This window comes from Camelus bactrianus, chromosome 2 (genome assembly GCF_048773025.1).
Source record: "Camelus bactrianus isolate YW-2024 breed Bactrian camel chromosome 2, ASM4877302v1, whole genome shotgun sequence".
NCBI lineage: Eukaryota > Metazoa > Chordata > Mammalia > Artiodactyla > Camelidae > Camelus > Camelus bactrianus.
In genome coordinates, this window is record NC_133540.1 from 49,689,736 (window position 1) to 49,713,545 (window position 23,810).

General features: G+C 33.9%; 1 protein-coding gene across 9 annotated transcripts in view; it reads right to left on the minus strand.

Moving 5' to 3' along the window:
- BLTP1 (bridge-like lipid transfer protein family member 1) overlaps window positions 1-23,810 on the minus strand; it is a 175,649-nt gene that overhangs the window by 21,266 nt on the left and 130,573 nt on the right. For 5 of the 9 annotated variants that reach the window (XM_045514968.2, XM_045514969.2, XM_045514970.2 and 2 more), the window contains 17 exons: window positions 23,393-23,604; window positions 22,106-22,304; window positions 18,573-18,632; window positions 16,551-16,777; window positions 15,595-15,795; window positions 15,271-15,401; window positions 13,887-14,010; window positions 11,900-12,009; window positions 11,161-11,251; window positions 10,544-10,606; window positions 8,201-8,454; window positions 7,436-7,651; window positions 6,055-6,235; window positions 5,334-5,535; window positions 3,449-3,610; window positions 2,779-2,918; window positions 1,166-1,367 (listed from right to left, as the gene is read on the minus strand). In XM_045514968.2, the coding sequence (XP_045370924.1) occupies window positions 1,166-1,367; window positions 2,779-2,918; window positions 3,449-3,610; window positions 5,334-5,535; window positions 6,055-6,235; window positions 7,436-7,651; window positions 8,201-8,454; window positions 10,544-10,606; window positions 11,161-11,251; window positions 11,900-12,009; window positions 13,887-14,010; window positions 15,271-15,401; window positions 15,595-15,795; window positions 16,551-16,777; window positions 18,573-18,632; window positions 22,106-22,304; window positions 23,393-23,604 (2,775 nt within the window). The remainder of the gene's footprint in view (window positions 1-1,165; window positions 1,368-2,778; window positions 2,919-3,448; window positions 3,611-5,333; window positions 5,536-6,054; window positions 6,236-7,435; window positions 7,652-8,200; window positions 8,455-10,543; window positions 10,607-11,160; window positions 11,252-11,899; window positions 12,010-13,886; window positions 14,011-15,270; window positions 15,402-15,594; window positions 15,796-16,550; window positions 16,778-18,572; window positions 18,633-22,105; window positions 22,305-23,392; window positions 23,605-23,810) is intronic. The other 4 variants (XM_045514972.2, XM_045514973.2, XM_045514971.2 and 1 more) reach the window with 4 other exon arrangements.

The window sequence follows — 23,810 nt, forward strand, 5'->3', positions numbered from 1 at the left end:
ACTGTATTGCCACAAAAATGCTGGAGAGCAGGTAGGAAATGATAATACTGGTTATCTATGATAAAGAGGTATTATTTTCATTTTTAGTACTTTTCTGTTTTCTGTATTTCCTGTAATGAACTATGTGTTAATTTTATAACCAGAAAAATGTTTTCAAAAACCAGCAATGCCACTTCAATATGTTGGCTACAACACAATTTCAACAGCAATATTTTGGAGCTAAGTGCAAAACAGTGAGCAGTGGCATTGGCAAAAACTATGTTTCTAAAATATCAACTTTTTGTTTTCTTGTTTTGTTGTGAAAACTTTCAGAGATTCACAGAGCAGAGCAAATGTTTTGCTTTAACCGTTTCTCCACATTGCTGAATATCCCCTCAGGACAGAATCGCCCCTGGTTAACCATTGTTAGTTAGTTAGTTATGTATGTATGTATGTACGTATGTATTTATTTGAAGGGGTAGGTAATTAGGTTTATTTAGTTGTTCTTATTTTTAATGGAGGTAACCGGGGATTGAACCTAGGACCTCGTGCATGCTAAGCATGCACTCTGCCTCTTGAGCTAAAACCTCCCCCAAGAACTGCTATTTTAATGTCAGTTCTCTTATCAGTTCTCTCATCAAAAATACCCAGTAAAATCTTATTACTGGCATTTGTGACCTCTATATGATTTTTAGGGCAGAAATGACACTGAGTTTTAATATAGTGAAGAGTGACTATCTCATCAAAAAATCATCAGAGCCTCTGTTTTAAAAACTAAACCTTTTATGAAACAGACATTTGAGTTAGATAACAAAATTTACCGTTAAAAACTATATATTTGATACAATTTTAATTCAGTGTGGTAAGAAATGCTTACAAGATAATACATCTCTTATTTATTGTATGTAACACTGATTACTCTTAAATGTAAAAATATAGCATAAAATAAAACATTCAAAAGTACCTGACCATATCATCATTCACGCTTCACAGCACTTGTAGTACGCACATTCAAGCCAACAGCAAAACGCTATACAACTGCCGTTCCCTTGTGACAAAATACACTCAAAACTTAGATCTACTATAGTTTTTGTCTATAAATACTCTAATTCTCAAACATTCTCCTTTTCCATATTTACTTGCGACTATACATCAATTACTGGTAAAGCAAAGGCTGTTTCCGCACCTGGCGTTGCAGTTTTGCCTGCACAAGTCTTCATTCCACTCTGAGCAGCGTTAGCTCCGGGGGGGAAGGTCTCTGCAGGGCACGCCGTCCCTAAAGTCTCTAGTTCTCCTCGGTTTGAAGAAAACACCAAGTCCAGGGATGGCAGCTTTAACATGCATTCCACTCTGGACACTGGTAAACAGCTGAACTTGATCTGTGATGGCTGGAAAGTGTGGGAAGCCAAAAGGAAAAAAAAAGCTTTTAGGAACTAGATGGTTAAAAAATTTCCCATTGGACTTCAAACAGTACAGTCAATTTTGATTTCAGTCTACATATACCAGTATTATTTGACACTTAAAAGAATTTTATGTTTAATGTCCTAGTTTTTCAAATAGACACATGATACATTAACCAAAATGTATTTATAAAATGGTATCATTTTTAAAAACTCTAAATATTTGGGGAACTATCTTTTAGCAGTAAATATGTAGACATTTACATGATTCAGAATGTTAAAGATATTTATGTCCATATTGTTCATAATCAAGTCCTTTAAAGATGTAATTTCCTTTATATTAAAAATTTTAAAAGGCTACTGCATTAATAACTCATTTTATAAACTCTCAAATCCTCACTCATTACTTGTTTTTATCATATCTTCAAAAAAGCTAGGGCAGAGAAGATCAGACTGAAGCTCTTTTGACCAAATTGCTAGTGTACAAATTAATCTGAACAGATGACCGTTTGCTTTTTTTTAATTCTTAAGACTGATTATAAAATGTTAATTGGGAGTAAACTACACCTTGAAGTTTGGATACAAGTCAAATCCTCCTTAATAAATGGACTCAATCAGATGCTAATATGCCATACTTCGTTTTATTGTGCTTTGCAGATGTTGAGTTTTTCACAAATTGAAGGTTTTTGCAATCCTACCTTGAGCAAATCTAATGGTGCCATTTTTCCAATGGTGTTATTTTTAATTAAGGTAAGTGCATTGGTGTTTTTTTTTTAAAGACATAATGCTTTTGGACACTTAATAGTCTACAGTATAATATGAACTTAACTTATATGCACTAGGAGATCAAAAAATTCATGGTACTCGCTTTACTGCAGTGTTCTGGAACTGAACCCACAATGTCTCTGAGGTATGCCTATATTCCTAAAGACCTACAGATAGGAGTGAATTTTGGAATAAAATATTAAATAGAGATTATATATCTCTCAGAAAAATCTAACAAAGATACTAATGTGACTTTAATGTCTCAATTTTGCTTTATATCTGCCCCCAAATGACCATAATGACAAGAATAATAGGTGCCATAATAAAAAAAGGCATAAAATGCTAAAAAAGGGTTTTAACTTACATATTTTCACTTTTGCCACAAAAGTATAAGATCTAAATTTTGAAAACGCAGAAGATCTATGAAGCTCCTCAGCAGAAAAGTAAATAAACACATAAAATTGTACATATACTTCCCAGAGGTTTAGGCAACCTCGAATATCATAAGCATGCTAAAGGTCCATGAACTCACAGTTAAGAAAATTTTTTAAGAGAAATAATATTTTAAGTGTTCAAATAAACTTAAGAAAAAAGCTTCTCTTTAAAGCAAAAAGGAATAAATGGACTATATTACCTGAACTCGTACATAAACCACAACGTCTACAGGGAAGGAAGAGTAAGCAGATGTTGAAGAGGATACTAATGATGTTGTTGATTCTTCCATAGGATCTGGTATTTCAAAATGTCCCATATCTTCATCTTGTGAGCTGACAGCTGTTAAAATATTTAGTTTTAAGTTTTACTGTTAGGGCAAGGGCAAATTATTTATTGAAAGATCCGTTTCTCTTATGCTAGTACTGAGATCAGGGGTACAAATACACAGAAAGACTGGCTTCCACAGCCCATCAGTCTGGACATCTTTCCCTGTTCAAATCTCTTACTCATTCCTCCAAACTCCGATTCCCAGCTGTTACCAAACAGTGTACAAAGAAAACAGTAATTATGCCTTTGCCCTCAAGGAGTTTCCAGCCCAAGAGACACACTAATTTAGGACCTAGGGATGTTAAGTTTGTCATTAACTAGCTGTGGCTGTGGGAGAATCGTAAAACACCACCAGGACTTAAGTATCTTCATTTGTAAATGAAAGCTGGATGACCTCTCAAGTTCTTTTTCAGTTCTACAATTCTTTTATATTTATCATTGAATATATTATATAGTAATATATAATAGCTTTAAGAAATGCTTCTAAAGTAGCAGGACCCCAGAATACATGTGATGTGCAAGTATATAAGGAGGACACTCACTTGTATAATTCCTTTCAATTGGTGTAATTGGGATAGTTTCCAGAGCCTTTTCCAGGAAGTCTAATAGGCAGGGACTAATAACCATTTCCTCTGGCAATGACTGAAGTGCTACCCAGGCATATAACTTGGCTGTTTTCACTCCTCCACTTCCTTTTCCTTTGGCTAGAACATTTACAAATGTGAAGTGAGTTTAATAAATAGTTTTCATAAAACATATGATAATTTTGTGAGAAATCAGAATTATATGACAGTTTAATTGGATGAAGCACCTTATAATTAAAATCATAGAAGAATGCAATAAAAATAGGTTGATAGAAATGACGATACATTATTGTTAGAATTCAGAGATGACTAATGGTGTATATAAATACAACAGTTGTTCCTACTTGCTCTAGGTCACAAATTTTGGCTCAATTTTTCAAGTTTATACTTTGCTAACTCTCTCAGTATTATTTTAGTCTCTCATCTTTTATTATTTTGTCCACTTAAGAAGTAAGACATAGAGACCTGTAACGAACAGTATTTTGTGGCAAGTGAGGAAAAAAATCATTGTTTATAGGCTTTCCTATGTTCTTGCTGGTCTTACCTTGTATATTTTTATACTGCCTCCCTACACGGGCTGCATCTCTCTCTTCTTCCACCTGACTAAGTATTTCCAATCAATAGAGTGGTTGTAAGAGCTAAGATGTAGCTAACTTTGGTTTAGGTTTCCAAGTCCGACATGTTTTAGTTTGTAAACCTAAGAAAGAAATTCACCTTGTATGAGCTTTACCTTTCTTCCTGTATAAAACAGGGCTGATGTCTGTCCCGCACTTAATGGACATTCATGTAACTTGTTAATTTAAAAGTGAAATAAAAACATTAGGCATTATTATCATAATTTCTGGCTACTTTAAAAGATTTATTATGTATCAAGTTACATCTCTCAAATACAGCTTTTTCAAATAATTCTTGCCCAGTCCAATACTCCCTTTTTTGGAAATTCTACTACATGTATAAGATATAATTCACGTGGTGTTATAGCCAGATTTCAAAATAGCTTCCAGTGGTCCCTGCCTCCTGGTATTTGTGCCCTTGGGTAATTCACTCCTGCACTGTATAAGGCTGACTTGTGTGATCAGTAAGATACTGTGGGAGTAATGATATGTGACTTCTGAGACTAAGCTATAAAAGATAATGCAGCTTCAGCCATGTTTTCTTTTGGATCATTCATTTTGAGGGACTGCCATGTCATTAGAACACTCAAGTGGCCTAGTGGAGAGGCCCATGTGGGGAGAAACTAAAGTGCCAGCTTGCCAGCCACATGAATGGGATATGATGGAAGCAGATTTTCCAGACCCAGTCATGCATTTGGATGGCTGCAGCCCTAGCCAACATCTTGACTGCAACTTCATAAAAGACCGTGAGCTTAGATTCACCCAGCCAAACTGCTCGTGAATTTCTGACCCACCGAAATTTGTTTTTGAGATTATAAACTACCAAGTTTTGCATAATTTCTTATGCAATTATAGATAATTAATAAATGTGGTTAAATCCAATAAACTCTGTCTTAAAGGTATATGTCTGATGTTTGCATCTAGGTCATACGCTCTCAAATTTGAACTAAATAAGACTTTCTCTAAATATACATGGATCTAAAAAATTCAGTAAACTATTTAGTATATTAAGTTTAACAACTGATATTCTAAGGTCATATCAATTTGAGAAGTAGCCAAAAGCAGTTGGCCCACATTTCCATATACGAATTTTGTACAGTCACTATTGATAAGTCTATGTCCTTTTTCCTTAAACATGTGAGTTTGAAAATCTCAATAGAGCAAGTAGGTGATGACTAAAAATTAATTTATGAAAAAAATTAAAAATAAAGTATATTTTCCTTAAATACCTGAGGGAATAGGTGGGGGTTGGGGAGGAAGTAAGGTGTTAGTCTTGCTCTGGACAGTGCAAGGTAAAGGAGGAGAAGGAGGAGATGTTGCACTATCTTTCATACCATACAGCTTGGACTCTTTAGAGAGTGTTCTTGGCAAAGAAGATCCTCTGGAGGCATTAGGTGATTCAGTCTTTAGAGTCTTGGAATTGTAATGCAACTGTATTGAAGCAAAAAAACTTCCAAATTAAAAGTATGCAGATGAGGAAAATCAAGAAATATACAAAAATGTGGTAGAAGGAACATAGGTCCAGGAGCCAGAAGATTTTACAAGTTAGCTCTGTGATACCAGCAAGTTCCTTATTAGCTTTTTTTCATTTTTAAAATTAAAAAGGTCATCCCAGATAGTATTTTAAATTCTTTCTAGCTTAACATTCTAGGATTGTGTATGTCTATAGTCTAAAAAAACAATTGTTTACTAAAGTTGCACTAGGCAAGGTTTGACAAATATGTTATGAATATCAATGAATAAAAAAGAGAATTAACTTGTTTTTATCAACATTTCATGGAAAAAAGGGCAACCAATTTAGACAGTCTCGTATTCAGAATATGGTTGTATCAGAGAAAAACTTCAGGAAGTCTCATTTTAATGTAACTGGTGAAGGAAGAACATATATGATAGAAGATAAACATGGCTACTAATAACCTAATCCCGTATCCTAGACAAATAGGTTTTTACCTTTACATCAACTCCAGGAATATAAAATACTGTTGTTTCTAAGTCACTAGGCTTTGTTTGTAGAGATGATGGCACTTTCTTGCCAGTCATTAAATGGGTGGTGGAAGCATAATTAGTTTGAAACTTCTTCTTTTTTGAGGGAGAATCTTGATCTAAACTCCTGGAACTTCTATCATAACTCCTATAAATAGAAAAATACTTTATCTTTTTAAAAGACATTTCTCTCCTTTTATTTTGTTTAAAATCAGACTTTCATTTATACAGTACATAGAATGTAAAATATTAATAAAGTTGAGAAAGGGAAGCTCATCAGTGTCTCTAGCTAAACTGGTTGATCCTTGCACAGACAATGCTTCTGTCCTATGTTCCATAACTACTGAGGGCAGTTACCTTTATTCTTTCCTGAGGTCACAATTGTTTCACTTGAGCACATTAGGTTGAACCAAATGAAATTGCCTTTTACACAGGTAAAAACAGCTGAATATGGGCAATTTATTTTGGTTTATTGTGGTTCAACCAAAAATAAACAGTCATTCTTTTTATCATCACTATTATAAGAATTCAACTGTTTAGAGTGTCTTTTTATCTTCTCATTTTATAAAACCCTCATTAGACAAAAAGACCATTTAAAAATCTTTTATTATAGAAAATTTCAAACATAAAAAAAGTAAACGGAATGGTAGAATAGACCCCATGGATCCATCTCCCGGCTTCAACAACTGTCAGCATTCTGCTTCCTTGTTTTATCTACATCTCCACCCACTCCCTACCCATCCACTCAGTCATTAATGTTATTATTTTCTTATAATTCTTTTTTAGATTAGGAAGTAAAAACAAAATAAAAATTCAGAGAAAAAATAATCTAACCGTAAGCCTATTTATACCACTGTTTCTTAAACGATTAAAACAAATGGTAAAGCTGCAGTTACAGCCTGAACAACATTGCATTTTCTTAAGGCCTCTCTGTGCAATTGTTTCCCAATCTTTCTTATATCTTTATGAATTCATCAAAACTCCCAATAACAAGATATCTCTGAGTATTGTACTGTTATTTGAAATGGAAATGTGCACAATACAAGAACAGAGACTAAGTGAGAAATTCATGCTTGTTTAGGAGAATTCCAAAGATATAACTATTTTAATTAAAAAAATTTGCTAGAATCTAAATCACATGTCCATTTCTCATCACTAGAAAATATACGTTTGTTTAAAGAAATAGTATGTTATACAAATAAACACGCAAACATTCCAATTATGATTATATACTCTTTAAATCTGCATTTGGGGATGTAGGAGGAAAATGTTTGTATTGATTAGTGACACATAAATATTATTTCTGACAAATTAACTTATATGTACCCTTTTCTGAACAATATCTTACCTTCTCAAGCTTATATCATCATGTTCTTGTAGAAGGGTGGTTGGGTGGAGCACACATTTTCCACTATCAATTTCAACTCGTATATCAAGTTCAAAGTCAATATTTCTCTCTGTAGCTGTGCCACTAAGACTTCGGTTGACTGGTGCTGTTGGCCAGCGTTCTGTAAATAGCTGATGAACAGCAGCAAAGCCTGTTGCTTTTTTACGAGATGTGTGTCTAGAGAAAGAACAGCTGGTCATTACATTGCAGTAAAATGGGAAGAGTTTTCAACAAACTATTTTCCATCATGTTATGTGAGCAATAGTCTATAAATAAATTTTACTATATCATAAATTCAAATTATTCAACTAGCTCATACTAACTGAAGATTTTCCTTAGTTTAATGGAGTCACATTTTATTCAACAGGTACATAATGAGTAACTATTACATGCCAGGCAATGTGCTACGTGCTCAGGACACAGGCACCATCACTGCCATTAAGGAGTCTGGATATCAGTGTATGAACTACATTCCACATTTTGGAGATTTCATTTGGGCAAATTGTAAAGTTTAAATGCTACTTTCTAGATTTTATTAAAAGAAAAACAAGGAAAGAAAAAATAATGCCATATGGAACTAAATCATATTAGTAAACCATGGATAAGTCTCTTAGTCTCACTCTGGCTAGGCATATTTAAGATATTTTTCCTGTAAAAAATTGCTTTAAGCTCAGTTCTAGATTCTAAAATACTGCCTAATGATCTTAAAAGAAAAAGGCTACTCACGAGGGTTTCCTGTAAATATAAAACCTTTCCCTCTCATGGTCTTCATCCTTTTCATCCTTCTCGGAATCTTCACTGGTAGAAGATGAACTGTCATCCCGTCGGCCCTCTTCAGGTTGAAAAGCAATGCCTGGTGTAAAGCCTCCAGGAGTTTTGGGAGAACTGAACATGGAATATGATCCTTCACTATTTGATGAGTAATTGGATGGACCTTCAATGGTTACTGACAAAAGGTCCAGTTCTGTCTCCTCTGGAAACTGATTGTAAAAAGAGAAAACATGAATCAGGTTTGCATTATAAACTTCTTTTTGGTTAAAAAAAGAAAAAGAAAAAGATAGGTTTTAAGCATTTAAAATTTCTCTCAGAGTTGAATTTCCTTACTCTGATCTGAAAGAAAGGTCAGCTTTACGAACATATGAAATGGCACACCAAGGAAGGAAGCAGAAGTTCCAACCACAGAAAGTCACACCACTGACACATGAAAAACTAAGAGTGAAATTTTACTTTACATAAGCATATATCATCATATTAATTAGTACATATATATTGCAATTCTTTAAAGCATAGATTAAACATGCTGTGGAGACAAAAGAAACAATGTGATCAACTAAAAAGTAGAAGGGCAGGAGAGCAGTTAGTGATGGGAGAGCATGCAGTGTCTGTACAGAACATACTTCAAGCTTCTAGATACTTTTTTGTGGATAACTCTATTAAAAATGGGCCCCTATTGGGTTGAAGACAGATGTGCAAATAGTTATGTAATAAAGCATATCAATCAACCAAAGCTAAGAATTCTATATTTTAAGGTGAATAGTCTGTATAAATACCATGTCACTAACTGCACCAGGAGGCTACTGTATTTAAATAGGTCAAAAAAACCCAAAACTTCCTGTGACCTAATTTGGTTTCCCAGTTGTGAGAGCTGCTTGCATACCCCTTTGAGAATGTGGTAAGCCTTTGTAAAGTGTAATGTGCAGGGTAAATTTATTGATGCTACTATCAGATGCAGAGTGAAATCCCATAATCAAAATCTCAAACATCTGCAGAATCTAGCTTTTCTTCATGTTTTATAAAATACAATTATTTACTAAATAAGTAAATCAGATTTTATTTATCAGAAAATACTAAATTTTTAAAACTGTGGTAAGAGTTTATAGATATAAATATCTAGATATAGATATAAATAAATATCCCTTTGCTTTATATTTTCTATTTATGCCTTAATGATCTACTTTGTAACTTCTGATTTTTATATACTATTCTTTATAGATAGCATATATTGCTATTAAAAAATAGGGCTTGAATCAGTTCAAATACTAATGCTTTTAGGAATAAATCACTTCACAAATATATACGTATGTAAAACAATTATGTTGTACACCTGAAAATAATGTTACATGTCAATTATATCCCAATTTTTTAAAATGTTGGACAGGAAAAAAATAATCACTTAATTAGTAGAATCCATTTAATTCACTGTAAATGATTTATTTCCAAGCTCATTTTTAGGAAAAAAAAAGGACATATTTGTCAAGGTCACTATATTATAATCTTACAGTTCTAAAACAAAATTCAGTTTGACTAAATTCAGTGTAACTATGGGATATATGTTGAGACTTTCTTAAATGAGCGGGGGAAGGGAAAGAAAACAAATGTGGAATAAGTTTCATTTTTTTAAACGTAATTTGACAGAAAGTTCCTAGATAAAGATTTATATACCTACTGTACAGATTCAATTTTAAAATTAAATTTTACTTTATAACTTTTATTTAGGGAAAATATGTGGCTTATAAAGGTGTTAATTCAATTTATAAATGATTGTGTAGCACAATTTCCACATTTTCATAATTTTTTTATGGGTTGCTTTTATACATGCTTTTTTATACAAGTGACTCAAAATAAATAACATTCAATGATTAATTTGTTGTTCTGATATAGATTTGATTCTAGCTTGAATTAGGTAACTAATTTTTCTTAAAGAAAAGATTCATTTTGTAGCTGAATGCAGGAAAAAGAGATTCACTCAGGAACTAGTGAATAACTAAGGTACAGCAGTTTGTGGCTTATGATTTGGTTGAGTTAATTTGGTAAGCTGATTTAATCCTTTTTTAATTTTGGAGATCAAGTGATTACTATTAAATTATAAAGAAGTACAGAAGTAAAATACATTCATGCAAGATCATATGAAATATACATGATGAAAAATATTCAAACAATCTTAAACCTGTATGTAAAGCATCTTCAAGGTCTGAATTTAGTATGAAATGAGAGGAAGATATTTGAAAGCAGATTTTGAGAGTGGTTAATTAGTTTTAAAGCATAATTTATGTTGTTCTTAAAAAGTACCTGAAAATACCCTTCCCCAGGACAGCTGGATTGTGGTGTACTTCCCCATACTGTTTTTTTCAACTTAATTAAAATAATAAGAAAACTTATAAAAATTCATGAAAAATAAAAAACAATGCTTTAAAAGAAACAAATAAACAAAAAACAGAACAAACATTTTAACATAAACTTTAACATGCTACAAAATTAGAATACAACTTTGAAGCTGACCTTTTTATTTCTGGTTTCTGCTATTATCTATATATATTCTGAACTAAAATTCATAAATAATAAAAATACATAAAGTACAAACATTTCACATCTATATCTGTGTAAAATACCTGGTTTAATGTGGATTTGCACTTGAAAGAAAAATTATTCAACAAAACATTTCCACCTATGAGCAAGCGGTGTGGAGGAGTCTTTATTCTACATGCAAAACACGAACACCGGCAGCATGGCTCTCCGGTGCCCGCACGCAGGCGGTGCCCTGCCGTTTGGTAATGTACAGACACTTCAACCATCACAATCGACACTTTCACAGTAGGTAGGTAGTATTTTGAAACTGCATAACCATTATAATTTTGTAATTCCTAAAAATTATTAGCACTGTGTATGTCTAACAAATAATCTCTTACTGTATCCTGGATATTGAAAGTGACTCTGGGTCCAGGAGATGCTGCATCCACGCGGATTTCCGGGAGCTCCTCAGATTCTCCCACTCGGGAACTGTAAGTAAAATAGAAAGTTATAAAACATAAACATTCTCGTTCAAAAAAAATCCCTGGACTTTATAAAGTCTGATTAATAACATTAACATTCTGTTTCTAAATATTTACCTTATCCAAGGATTGAACTTCTGGTATTCCATTTCTTAACCTTTAGCATCCCACAAAAGAAATTCATTGCTTTGGCACAAGATTTTCTAAAACTAAACCTTATAAAAAAGGATTTATACTTACTTTACAATGTTCATTTACTAGTAAAACTATAGTTTTCTTCAATAATATGTAAAATTTCCATCTTTTCATATGCTAAATGTGTGTACAATCATACCTTTTCCTAAAATGACAAATTCACAGCGAGCTACTAATATGCAAATATTCATTTCTTTGGATAGTATGTAAGTTTACACATAAACTTGTCTAAATAGCAATGTACTTCATTACTAAAAAGCACACTCACTGTGGTATAAATGGGGTAGAGGAATTTCTCAAATTTAGTTTGCCAGTATCCCCTATTACTGGTCTTTGACTAATAAGGTCCATTTGCTAGCTTAATTTTGTAATTTCCCCAGTTAGAACACAATAAATCAGTAGTGAACCTTGGTAAAGAAGTCAGCAATTTTATTCTTTCATTGGTTGAAATATTTATTACCTTGCCCTTTCCATTCGCTTAAGAGGTGGTCTTCCAGAAGCCGAAATGCTTTTCGATCGGCTGTAACTTGGTTTGTAACCCAAACCCCACTTATCCTTTAGAGAAGCAGCCTAATGAAATGGGAGAGAAAAAGGGTGACTTTAGGCAGTTGTTTACTATTGTAATATCTGACGTCAAATAAAATGTTGTACTATTAAACAAGTTAGCTTGTCTTCCCTTGATCAATAGCAAGTTATCTTAAATTGCAACTTTAAATGTCACTTAACAACTTAGATCAAAGTGCAGCAGGAATCAGCTACTCTTTAGTTCGAGCATCAGTTAGGAGGGCTGTACAATGAGAACATGAGCCACTGGCTCTTGCCTGAGAGAAAAGAGAAAAAAAACTGGGAGCGGGGTGAGGAGTACAGAAATAAGGGGAGAAAAAAGAAATGATAAGAAAGGAGAGAACAAAAATGAGAATTAAAAGGCAAGATTCTCGGAGAACTTAGGTAAGGGGAGGGGTGAGAAGAGGAGATAAGGGAAGGGGGAGGGAGGCGGGGGGCGAGAGAGCGACCACCAACCACCCCAGGGCACCCCGTGACAGAAGTCAGGACAGGAAAGGAAGTGGTGACTGAAACACCCTTCTTGTCTCCAAATCCCTCTTCTCCAAATTTGTAGCTGGGGGCCTAGATACAAAAAAGATTCTAATACAATGGAGATTTAAAGTCTAAACCAATTGAGGAGGAAATACCAAATGACACAAATGTTAAGAACACACATGTAATTTCAGTAATTTCCCTAATCTTCTCTACCTAGTTTTATTTTTAACTGTCAATTACCAAGTATAACCTACCTTATAAACAGTACGCAAGCAATATTTTAGTTTTATTGTATGACTATGAAGTACATAGTGGCAAAATTTTTAAACAGAGTTATGCATTACAGATCATCACTATCCATTTAGTACTATCAGAAGCCAGTTATTAGTAGCTCAAATTGAATTTTATTCTTAATTTAAATAATTTAGAACAGTATTCAAATGAGGTTTGCTGGGAATTTGGTGGTGACCAAGCAAAGAAAATTCAAGACAATGAATCCTGGATCCCTGCAACCTCTCCCCCTTCCTTTGACCTTAGCAGCTCTGATTTTTATCTGTTTTTATGTACTGGGGTGCCACCCAAAAACCTTATTCTGGTAAAAAAACAAAAGATGAAGGGTATGCTGAAAATATTATATATAAATATGAATATATCTAAGAACCCACTTATTAGTTTTTCTACTAACAAGACCACTTTGACCCAAAGGAACCTACCTCCATTTGAATAAGTTTTAGAATTATTTTCTACTGTATTTTAATAGTATATTTATCTATATATTTATTTCAGTTGTTTAGTAACTGGACTCAATCCAGACAATGTGGTAGATAGTAAGGTCAAAGCTAAATAACTTTTCCTTTAAGAGACTCAAACTCTAGTACGGACAACTAAATATGCAGTTAATTAACATAAAGTGCTGAGAGTACGTAGTGGCAAGAGTAGTCAGTTATGGAAAGTGGGATGGGGTAGAATGGACATCTCAAAAGATTTCACATTTGAGTTAGATATAAAAAAGAAAGCATGACTTTATGAAAGGCAGACAAAACACAGTGGCTAAGGACATATACTGTAGAGTCCCACTGTTTAGGTTTGAATCTTGGCTCCACGGGGATTGCTGGCTGTATAACCTTGGTCAAATTACTTGACCTCTCTGTGCCTCAGTTGCTTCATCTTTACAACAGGGAAAATAATACAAGCTACCATGTAGGGCTGTTTTAAGGATTTAATGGATTGTTAAATGTAACGTACTTTAAATAGTGCTCGGTACATAGTAGATATGGGATATGCAAATCAAGTGTTATCACCAGCAATGGAGGAAGAAAGAGAACAACATAAGTATCATCATAAAATTTAATAAAGTAAAAATTTTAAACAGTCTACTTTAATAAAATTCTCCTTAAATGTTTACTCACTCGCATACTGGACCTCCGTAATTTTTTACGAACATCTCTTCTAATGTCATTCACGGCAACAGATTCTAACTGTTGATAACGTTGAATTTCCTGGTTTATGGTTCCTTCACTTGCACCTAATTTTCTGGATGCAAAACAAATGTGGCAATTAGCATAAGGAGGTGACAAAGTGAGAGTGATTTTTATTTGCTCCTTTTTAATTCTTTCACTTATCAGAATATCAAAGATTATGTATGAACAGACCAAAATCCTCCAGAGTTAACACTCATATCCAGAAAACTATAAAAAAGCTTCACTAACATTTTAGGAAATGACTCTTACCTATTTCTACATCAAAAGTCTCTTTGATAATCTCATGAAAGCTATGGACCCACTCTGCAGAAGACTATCTGTATGTAAAATTCTACATATAATTTAAGCCCCAGGTAAGATTTAGGGAGGAAGTATATTTTGCTTCAAGTCATTTTTTCCCCTGAGAACAAAACTCAAACTGTAAAGTAAGTCAACAGGAAAATGTGAATCACTGTATCATAAGTAATTTACAGACAAGTTTTTAGGGAATACCTTCATTTACAATGCATATATTTGTGTAACCCTTGAATGCAAGAAAAACACAGACACAGGGGTAATATAATTAGAAAGGATGAGGCACAACTATCACCTTTTGGGGAAACAAAAATCTCAAAGTTTGGCAAGAAGAATATTTAGCCTTACGGAGGAAGCGTTACCTGGTCAGTACTATCTAGCAGGCAACAGGCAAAGAAAAAAACTTCTACCACCTACTCCCTTCTCTTGACTCACTCTACCCTCGCCTCAGTTCTAGGAAACTGCTAATATAAGCAGGCAAGAAGAGCATGAAATTTGAATGCAGACAAACACAAGTTCAAATTCCAGTTCTTTAACCTCTTCAAGCCAGTTTTCTCATCTATAAAGTTTGGATAATGCCATCTAACTTCACAGAAATGATGGGAGGATTAAATTGAGGTCATATGTCAGAATCACAATAGGTGCTTAATAAATTCGAAAGTTGTTTCCCCTCTTAAAAATCTGCATTCCCAAAATATTACCAAAATACTGACACATGTATTTATATACATACATGAAGACACATGTATGTACACAGACGTAGAGATGCATGCATGTGACATAAAATCAGTCATAAACTGCTCAAAAATGAAGTTGTGATGAGCACTGGACTAGGACTTCTAACTTTATCACTAATGAGTGTATGTTCTCAGACAAATCACCAAACTTCTCTTGACCTTCGTGATCTCACTTATAAACTAAAGGAGTTGTACTGGCACAAATTCAGTTTCCTTCACATTTAAAATCCTGATTCTATTATTAGGGAATACTATATTAAATTAAAAATCATTATACATACTTAAGATCATCTATTACTTTGGCCTGTTCATTCAGCTCTCTGATATCCACTATACGTTTCATGATTTTTCTTCCTCTAAGTTCTCCTGGCTGGCTACAAGATGCTCCTTGTCTTCGATAATCTACAGCTTCCTGAAAAATCAAAAGCATGTCTGTCAGTAACACCCTTAGGTCACACAGCAAATCTATACTATCACAGAAAAAACACCTTAAATCAAGGAAGCATGCAAGAATCAAAGCCATCTATATTAAGTAAGATGATTGGAATTCTCCAGTGATTCGAATCCCTTCATTTTCATAAGTAATCTATTTAGTTGCTACCTACGTTTCCCCATGAGTGAGCTCTGCATGCTTTCAAATGGGACTGGCTAGACTGAGGGGAGGCCCCCATCTCGGGGTCACACAGATACTCTGCAGGAACAGAATAGCGCTGATGTGGGCGCCTCAGGCCTAGTAGGTGATTTACAAGTCGCTGCCCAAAGGTGAGCTTGTGGCCATCTCCACTTACTGAACTTCCATCTGAACTCTAAATGATAAACAGTAACATTAATTTTTAAAAATTTCTTTCCAAGAACAAAACTATTTCAGAATACAATAGTTAAAAGATGTTTCAAAAGTCTTTTTAAATCAATACTGGAATAAAAGCAGAGAGAAACTTTCTTTTTAACTACCAAATAATCTGATACTAAAGAATATGTACAGTATAGATGGAAATATATATTTTTAAATGTATACTTCCTTTTGTGTGCATGCTCTTTGCTTTTGACATTCATTTTTAAACATAGTTCCTGAGATAGAATTCACATGCCATAAATTCACCCATTTAAAATGTATTAATTCAGTAGTTTCTAGTATATTCACAAAGCTGTGGAATCGTTATCAGAATCTATTCAGAACATTTTCATCCCCCACCCCCTAAACAAACTTCATAACTGTTATCAGTCTCTTCCCATTCCCCCTCCCAACCTTTCAGACTCTCCCAGCCCTAGGCAACCACTAATCTACTTTCTGTCCCTAAAAATTTGTTTGCACTTTGCTTTCAATGTTAATACGTTACCTGTAGGTTAATGCACAATTTGGTTGGTAGATTATAAAACAAGGAACTCAATTGAAAGACAATATTATTAAAGTAAAAAACAATATTATATAAATGTATACACAGAAAACCACCATTCCCTTCCTTCCTCAATTAGCAACTACAGCAAATAACACTGATTTAGTAATATCCCTTTCTTAGGGTAAAAGCCAGTCCTGAAAAAATCTAACAGTGGGTTTACTTACAGTATGGATAGTGGGAGACATAGTGTCAACTTCATCCTCATCTGACAGGTCAGCTATGTTCACTGAATTTAGATCAGCAATGTCATCTATGTCCTCCTCTCCTGTCAGTGTCGTAAGGGTATTGCCCAGAGCATTGAGTCTTTTGCCAATGTTAGGATCCATGTGGACATCAATCCCACACATTTTCCACAATACATTGAGTGTCCAGGTTCCAGCACTACTACTTTCTGTTTAAATAAAGAAGTGGCATTTTTGGTAAGTTCTGAGTATAGAAAGTTAAATAATTCTACATTCAAGGATTAAAATGGACGATGGCCCTGTGTAATGATTAATGTCTCTCACAGCTAGATCTGTCAGAAACATCAGACTATGGGATTGATTTCCCTATCATATCTGTGGTGCCCTCTGTGCAGCACCCTTCTTCCTCCTGTGCCCTGTGGACTTCGTCCTCCCACCAGCCCTCAAGCTGATCCACCTTCCCATGGCTATAGCAGGAATTGGCATGACCCTTCCTCATGCACCAGAATGTATTAGATAATTAGTTCAGGTAAGGGTCAAAGTTGGAAAACTAAGAATCCTCCCCTGGACTTGAGAAAAGACTGGTCCCTCTCTAGTGACTGAGGGTGGGAAAATGAGGCTCATGAGCTGTTGGCAGCCATGTTTCCTGCCATGTGTAAGGAGGTCAGCAGTAAAGAAAAATGAAGCAGCCAGACAGAAGCAAAGACAAGAGCCGGAAAGAGCCCAGGTGGCAGCTGAGATCGTTTCCAGTGGTTCCTCAGGGCCCCTCCATTGCCCTGGTTCCTTCTCTTCCCTAAGATAGCTATTGTTAAGTGTAACTGTGATCTGCAAATATTCTTTTAATAGGTTTCCCCTTTTGGTTAAGCTAGTTGGAGTGGGTTGTTGTCACTAACAAACAAGAGTCCTGACAAAGACTTTTATGTGACCTTTCTCCCAGTATGTATTTACCTCAGTCATCACCTTTTCCTTCTAACATTACTGCTGGAAATTTCCTAGGCTTTTCAGTTCTCTATCAGTGGGGACTGCAGGCCTTGCATACTTTCTGAGACAATTTACTTACGATGAGTCCTGAGACTAGGCTTGGGAGGATAAGAGGGAATAGTAAGGAGAGAGAGGAAATCTACTAATCTTAATCAGCTTCTACCCTTCTCAACATTTTAAGAGCTCTTAAATAAATATCTCGTTTAGCATACCCTAATTTTATACCAGGCAAAATAATACAAATTTACACTTAGTCAAGACAGGTTATTATATCCATAGTTATGTCCTAACCAGGTTCCTGGGTTTTTCTCCTCTGACCCCTGTCCCTGTGATACTGTCACCATCTACTTTCTTGTTCAGAAAAATTCAGTGGCTTTCTCACTGTCCACCAAATCAAGTCCAAACTCTTAATTTGGACTTAAGCTTTTTCCCATCCTTTTTTCATATAACTCTATTCTAGCCAATTTGAACAACTCTAGCTAGACATTGTGTTTTGACATCATGACACCTATTATTCTCTCTGCCTGATTTTTTTCTATTCATATTTTCCAGTTTTTGCTTAGGAAATAATTTTATTCATCTTTCAAGTCCTTATTTAAGTGCTTGTTCTATAAAGCTTTCTCTCATCTCAGTATCCTTCAAAATTTGGAAATTTCTCTCTCCTGTAAATTTCACCAGCAATTGGAATTTTATATTTTATTGAACTTATCACTTATTGCAGTTCAGTTATGTTACAGGGCCCTAACTCCATTATTCGAATTTAAATTTATAGAGCATAGAAAGTATATCTTAATCATCTTTGTCTTTCCCAAAACATTTTGTACTGTATATTGTACACTGATGGTGTCTAATGTATTGCTAAATAAAAATATGCTAATATTATTGCAAAATAGTTTTTAAACATTAGGGAATACCAGAATTTGTTTAGTTAAAAGATCCTTTAATACAAAGGCAGAAAAAATAGATGCAAAAGCAGATTCTACCTGACATATATAGCAAAAGTAATACCAAATGCGAACTTACCAGCAGCTGCTTGTCCTGTAGTCCTGGAACATACTTCATAGGTACCATCTGGAACTACACCTGCACAAAAATCACCCCCAAAATAATCTTCAATAAAATTATGCTCGCAATAACATATTGTACTGCAATTTTTCACCCAAAGATGATTATCTTAATATAAATAGGATCAGTGGCCTCTCCAAGTTTCAGTTCTCATCTGGGGAATGAAAGGACTGCTTTAGATAACTTGTAATTCCTATTTTGTATCTCACAATATTTTATTCTTACTGATTTTTAAGAACCTAACTGCATACACCTGAAACTAATATAATATCATAAATCAACTATATTTCAGTAAAGAAAGAAAAAGAATTTAACTGCAGCTTTAGCTTTACATTCTGCATGTGATTTCCTTATCTGAGTGACAATACCTGGCCAACTTTGAAAGTGTGGTTTCCTGATGCTATGACAATTTGTGCCATTATGAGTGAATGGCACTTTGAGAATGTAAATGATGTAAAAATGATTTTTTGATAACTAAGAACTGCCACATTAGGTAACAGACATGACTCACCAGCCTTATGTTTTACTTTGTCAAGGATCATTTTATGAGAAAAAGATGACTGACTGCCATACTGTCAATCTAATAAGGTCAGTCTCCTAAGGTCATGGTCCTATCCCCAGAACATATCTGACTTTAACTTTGAAACATTTACTACTACTTAGCTTTAATCAGATAACTCCAGCTTAAAAAGAAAGGCTAATTAAATCAACAATTTTAATCAGTAAAGACATACCATCTTTGAAACAACTTTTAAACAAAGTAAAGTCTAAAGATAGAATTAAGACCCTTTCTCAGTAATCTTTAATGGAAACCCAATTTCAATCTGAACCTGACATTACGTACACCTTAAATGAAATGTCTTTTTGCAGTTCACTCCATAACCTAAACTAGTATTCAACTGTTACTCAAATGTGAGTTATAGAAATGCTATAATGTATTCTGGGGAAAAGCATCTATTAAATGACAATTTCTATTATATTTTAAAAGTAATGTCAATAACTTTATTTTTAAATTTTTGGGGTAATCAGGTTTATTTATTTTTAATGGAGGTCCTGGGGATTGAACGCAGGATCTCATCCATGCTAAGCACATGCTCTACCACAATTATACCCTCCCCAATGCCAATAACTTTAAAATCTAAATTATATTTTTGAAACATATGGTACTTGTGCCTCACACACAAATTATAAAAAAGAACTAGATCTTGGGGTAAAAGATTGCCCAATTCACCTTTAATAGTGTGGTTATAAATCAGAGCAAAAAAACCCCACATTACCCTTTCAAATCTAACAACTCTACAATAAAAAGAAAACCCTTGAACAGGAGTAGAATAACTAAGGCCAAGTGAAAGGAAGAACTAGTAAATTCAAAAAGGATAGAAAACTTTGGGGACTTCCAATCCCAAGAAGTGCCAGAGAATTTTTAAAAATTAAGTTTAAAAAATTATATAAATTTACAGAATACAGAGCCATAATGAATTAATAAGGAACATTAAAATTTTTAGGAGTAGATCCAAATCCTGAAAGTGATGAGATGAGAGAAACCCATTGGGCTCTTTCCCATGGTACCCGTGGTCCCTGCGTTGGACCAGCCAGAATCCAGGATGGCAATTTTCTTGCTGTTACAACCAAATGTTACCCAGGTGTTAACAGAAAGCTTGGAATTTTTCAAACTTTCAATGGTTTGTAAATACATATTAATAAAAAGGGTCTAATCTTTACTATCTACTTACATGGTCCATTGAACCCTTCCTATAGATCGTCTTTCCTAATTTTTACTGCATTTCCCAAAAAACACTGTCACCTAGAGAGGAAATTAAATTGGGCTGTCTTTTTTCTAGGGCATAATTTTTAAATAATCTGTGAAAAAAAAAAAGCCTAAGGCATAATCTTACTTTTACTTATTTTTTTGCCCTAAACTCAATTCTCTTTCCTTAAAAAATTAAATGTCAGTTATACCCAATAAAAACTAATAAAAACTACAAAGTAGTAAACTACCTTGGCAAACTTATCATTTGGAATTCTTATCATTATGTCAACAACTGCTCTACTCATTTCCTTTGCCACTCTCCCAAGGCACTAAATAATATGCATTTTACAAAAACAAGTCACTTGATACCCTCCAAAACACAAAATAAATTATGATTATCATGATTATCAGCACATTAGTGTTCTACTTTGTTGGTCTAATATACACTGAGGAGCTGAGCCAGTGTTCATGTTTTTTAGTCTTGTGTTTTTCCTTTTGAGTTAGAGGCACATGTCTTATGCATTTCCCTTTGTTTAAACTGTTAAGGAAATGATATCCTTCCTTTGCTTCCAAATATATTCTATCCAATACAACTATAATGACAACAAATGTCACCTTCATAAAAATTAGTAGGTTTACATTTATTTTAAGGAAAAAAACCACACACAAACAAAAGAGAGTAATAGTGACTTTTAAAAATGTATATAACCACCATGTAAAATGATTATTTGTAAGATTCCTGATGAAGTCTATTTTTGGTCTTTTGGGTGTTAGGCATGAGTACTCTGATACCAAGTCTTCTTGGTAACCTGAAATGTTTAACGGAAATACTAGTATTTTACCTATGAATTATCTAAATGCAAAGCATTCAAAACCAAGAATTTCACCTAAAGTATTATCTAAATTTTAGCCAACACTGAATGCTAAAACTTCAATTTTTGATGTAAAAATAATGGAACATTTTCCCAGTTCTCAAATAAAACCCAGCACTAGAAAGATTTTCTTCTAGTGGAGAGGGGAAAAAAATTGCTGAACAATGGCATACCAAATTCTGAGAAATAATTAAGCATTAATTCTGGTTTACAGATTGGCTGAGGAATTTTAGTTCACAACCTTTAATTCCTCAAATATAATTTCTCTTCACTGTTAAGATTAATGATGTCTTATCAACTCTGTTATATTTAAAATATTAAAATAAAAATAAACCCCTGTACCTTCAAAATAGCATATAAACACAGATTATTTATTTCCAACCTTGAGTATTATGGAATCAGAGGAATCCACACGTGTTACACTCTGTATCCTACAAATTTGGACATGTGAATTTATTCATGTCAATAATAATTATGGCTGGAGTTCCTGCTCCTGGTTATCCAATACTATGTTATAGGATGAACTGGATCTTACACATTTATCACTTTCTTTCAAGATCCCCACAGGAAAAAGATGCTTTACCTGGTCATTCATGAATCAATTACAGGAGAAATCAGGGCATAAACAAAACTTCAGATGTTATTACCATCAAAAAGAATATCTAGTTGGTTTACTTACCAAAACTACTGAAAGCTGCAGTTTTTATCAAATATGTTCTGGTATCTTTAATTAGAAATAGGCTTTATTTCACAAAGTTCAATAACATTCATACATCTGGACATTATTTAGTTTAACTAATGAAGACACTGGAGTTATCTTTTACTTTTTAAAAATTCTAAACCTCATACAGAAGATAAAAGACACTCACAGGCATTCATCACCAGGTCCCCACGAATTTCTGGTTTCCAGTCATCCCATGATGTCTCAAAGCCATCAGCAAAACGGATACAAAAGTTTTTGAAATGCCCTTTACTAACTAGAGATTCTGAAGAACAAGCAGTGATGAGAGTACTTTCAATGGTCAGTACTAAAGCAGAACCAGTGTCAAGGTCTCCAGTATGATTAGACTGCAAAATATATTAAAGAAGAAATGAGACAAAAGGTACAACTTTTAAAATTTGGAAATCTCACATGACTCATAGGATCAAACATTTAGAAAGGGACAACCCTAGAGAGCTTCATTAAAAAGCAGCTTATAAGGATGCCTACTTTTAAAAAATTACTTTGCTCAAGTGAAATGCATTCACCGTGTACATTTTTTAAAAAACTAAACTTACATAAGGCTAATTATCTACTTTTCTATCTCAACCCTCTGTTTTAGCTGTGGGGAACATTCTCATTTTGACAACCACCCCTGATGTGTACAACCTTTTTGAGTTCTGTTCATCATGCCATTAAAATATCATTTTTCAACTCCTGAAGCACAAACATACCACGTTGCCAACTCTCAACCCAGAGTTTTTCTTAACATTGTCTTGCCAAACAAAATACTAAAAGTTAGATTCATTCAACAACTAGTTACCGGTTATTTAAGGTAAATTCTAACAGTAAAATATAAATCTCTGTATTTGTTATAATTGTAACTTCACGGCCTGTTAGGGGCCCATGGCCTTTTCTCTCATACACATGTGCATGCAAATATGTCTCCCTGAGTACTGGTACTAAATTACAAAGGGTAAATTTTTTCCTTTATCCAGTACACATAACTTGGAAGTTTCATTACCATTAAATATTACAGTTTAAAAGAATTTTGAAATTCCTTACCCTATTTTAGTTGAGATTATTAAACATTAAATAGTATTCTTATTAAATGTCCTTTGTTTCTATTTTATTAATAAGTATATGCCAAAGATGTCTTTGCTAAATACAAAATAATAATAAAATTCTGAGAATTAAGCTACTTATTTTCCAAAGTAAAAATTAAGATTTATTACATGGCTATCAATCTCATTACTATTCTGAGGCACATCAGAATGCTTCACAGAAAAGTTTCATGAGATTCATATTGAATACACTGTGGATGAATAATAGTTCAAAGAGTTCAATCTTGTTATTTACTAAAATTCAAGTTATAAACTGTTATTGTGGAAAAGTCACTGTTATACTCTATATACATAAAAATGATGAGTATGGACTATGATTTGATTTTTCATACCTGTGCAGTATTTGTGATAGGCAGGCAGATTCCCAGATCATTCACAGTGAGTTGGAGGAAGAGAGTCCCAAAGGCCTGAGCTGATGTTTGCTGGATACCAGGCAGCATATCTACTACTTCCTTTGTAGCCATATGAATATCTTTATGTAGGGCCATTCGCTGTTCATTCCAATTGTCATAGGCAGCCTTATAATTCAGCCAAAACAGCACAGCTTTTGATAATTAAGACAAGGCAGAAAGAAAATTAAAATCAAAACTGTAAGGCTATACTAGCAAGTAAACCTCAATAGCTGCAAAATCCTGTTGCTTAATAAAAATTACTCCCAGAAAATTGTAGCATTAGAATTAGAAAGGATCTAAGAGGAAATAGTTAACTTGACTAATGAAAAAAGCAGAAAGGGGGCAACTGCAAAATGAG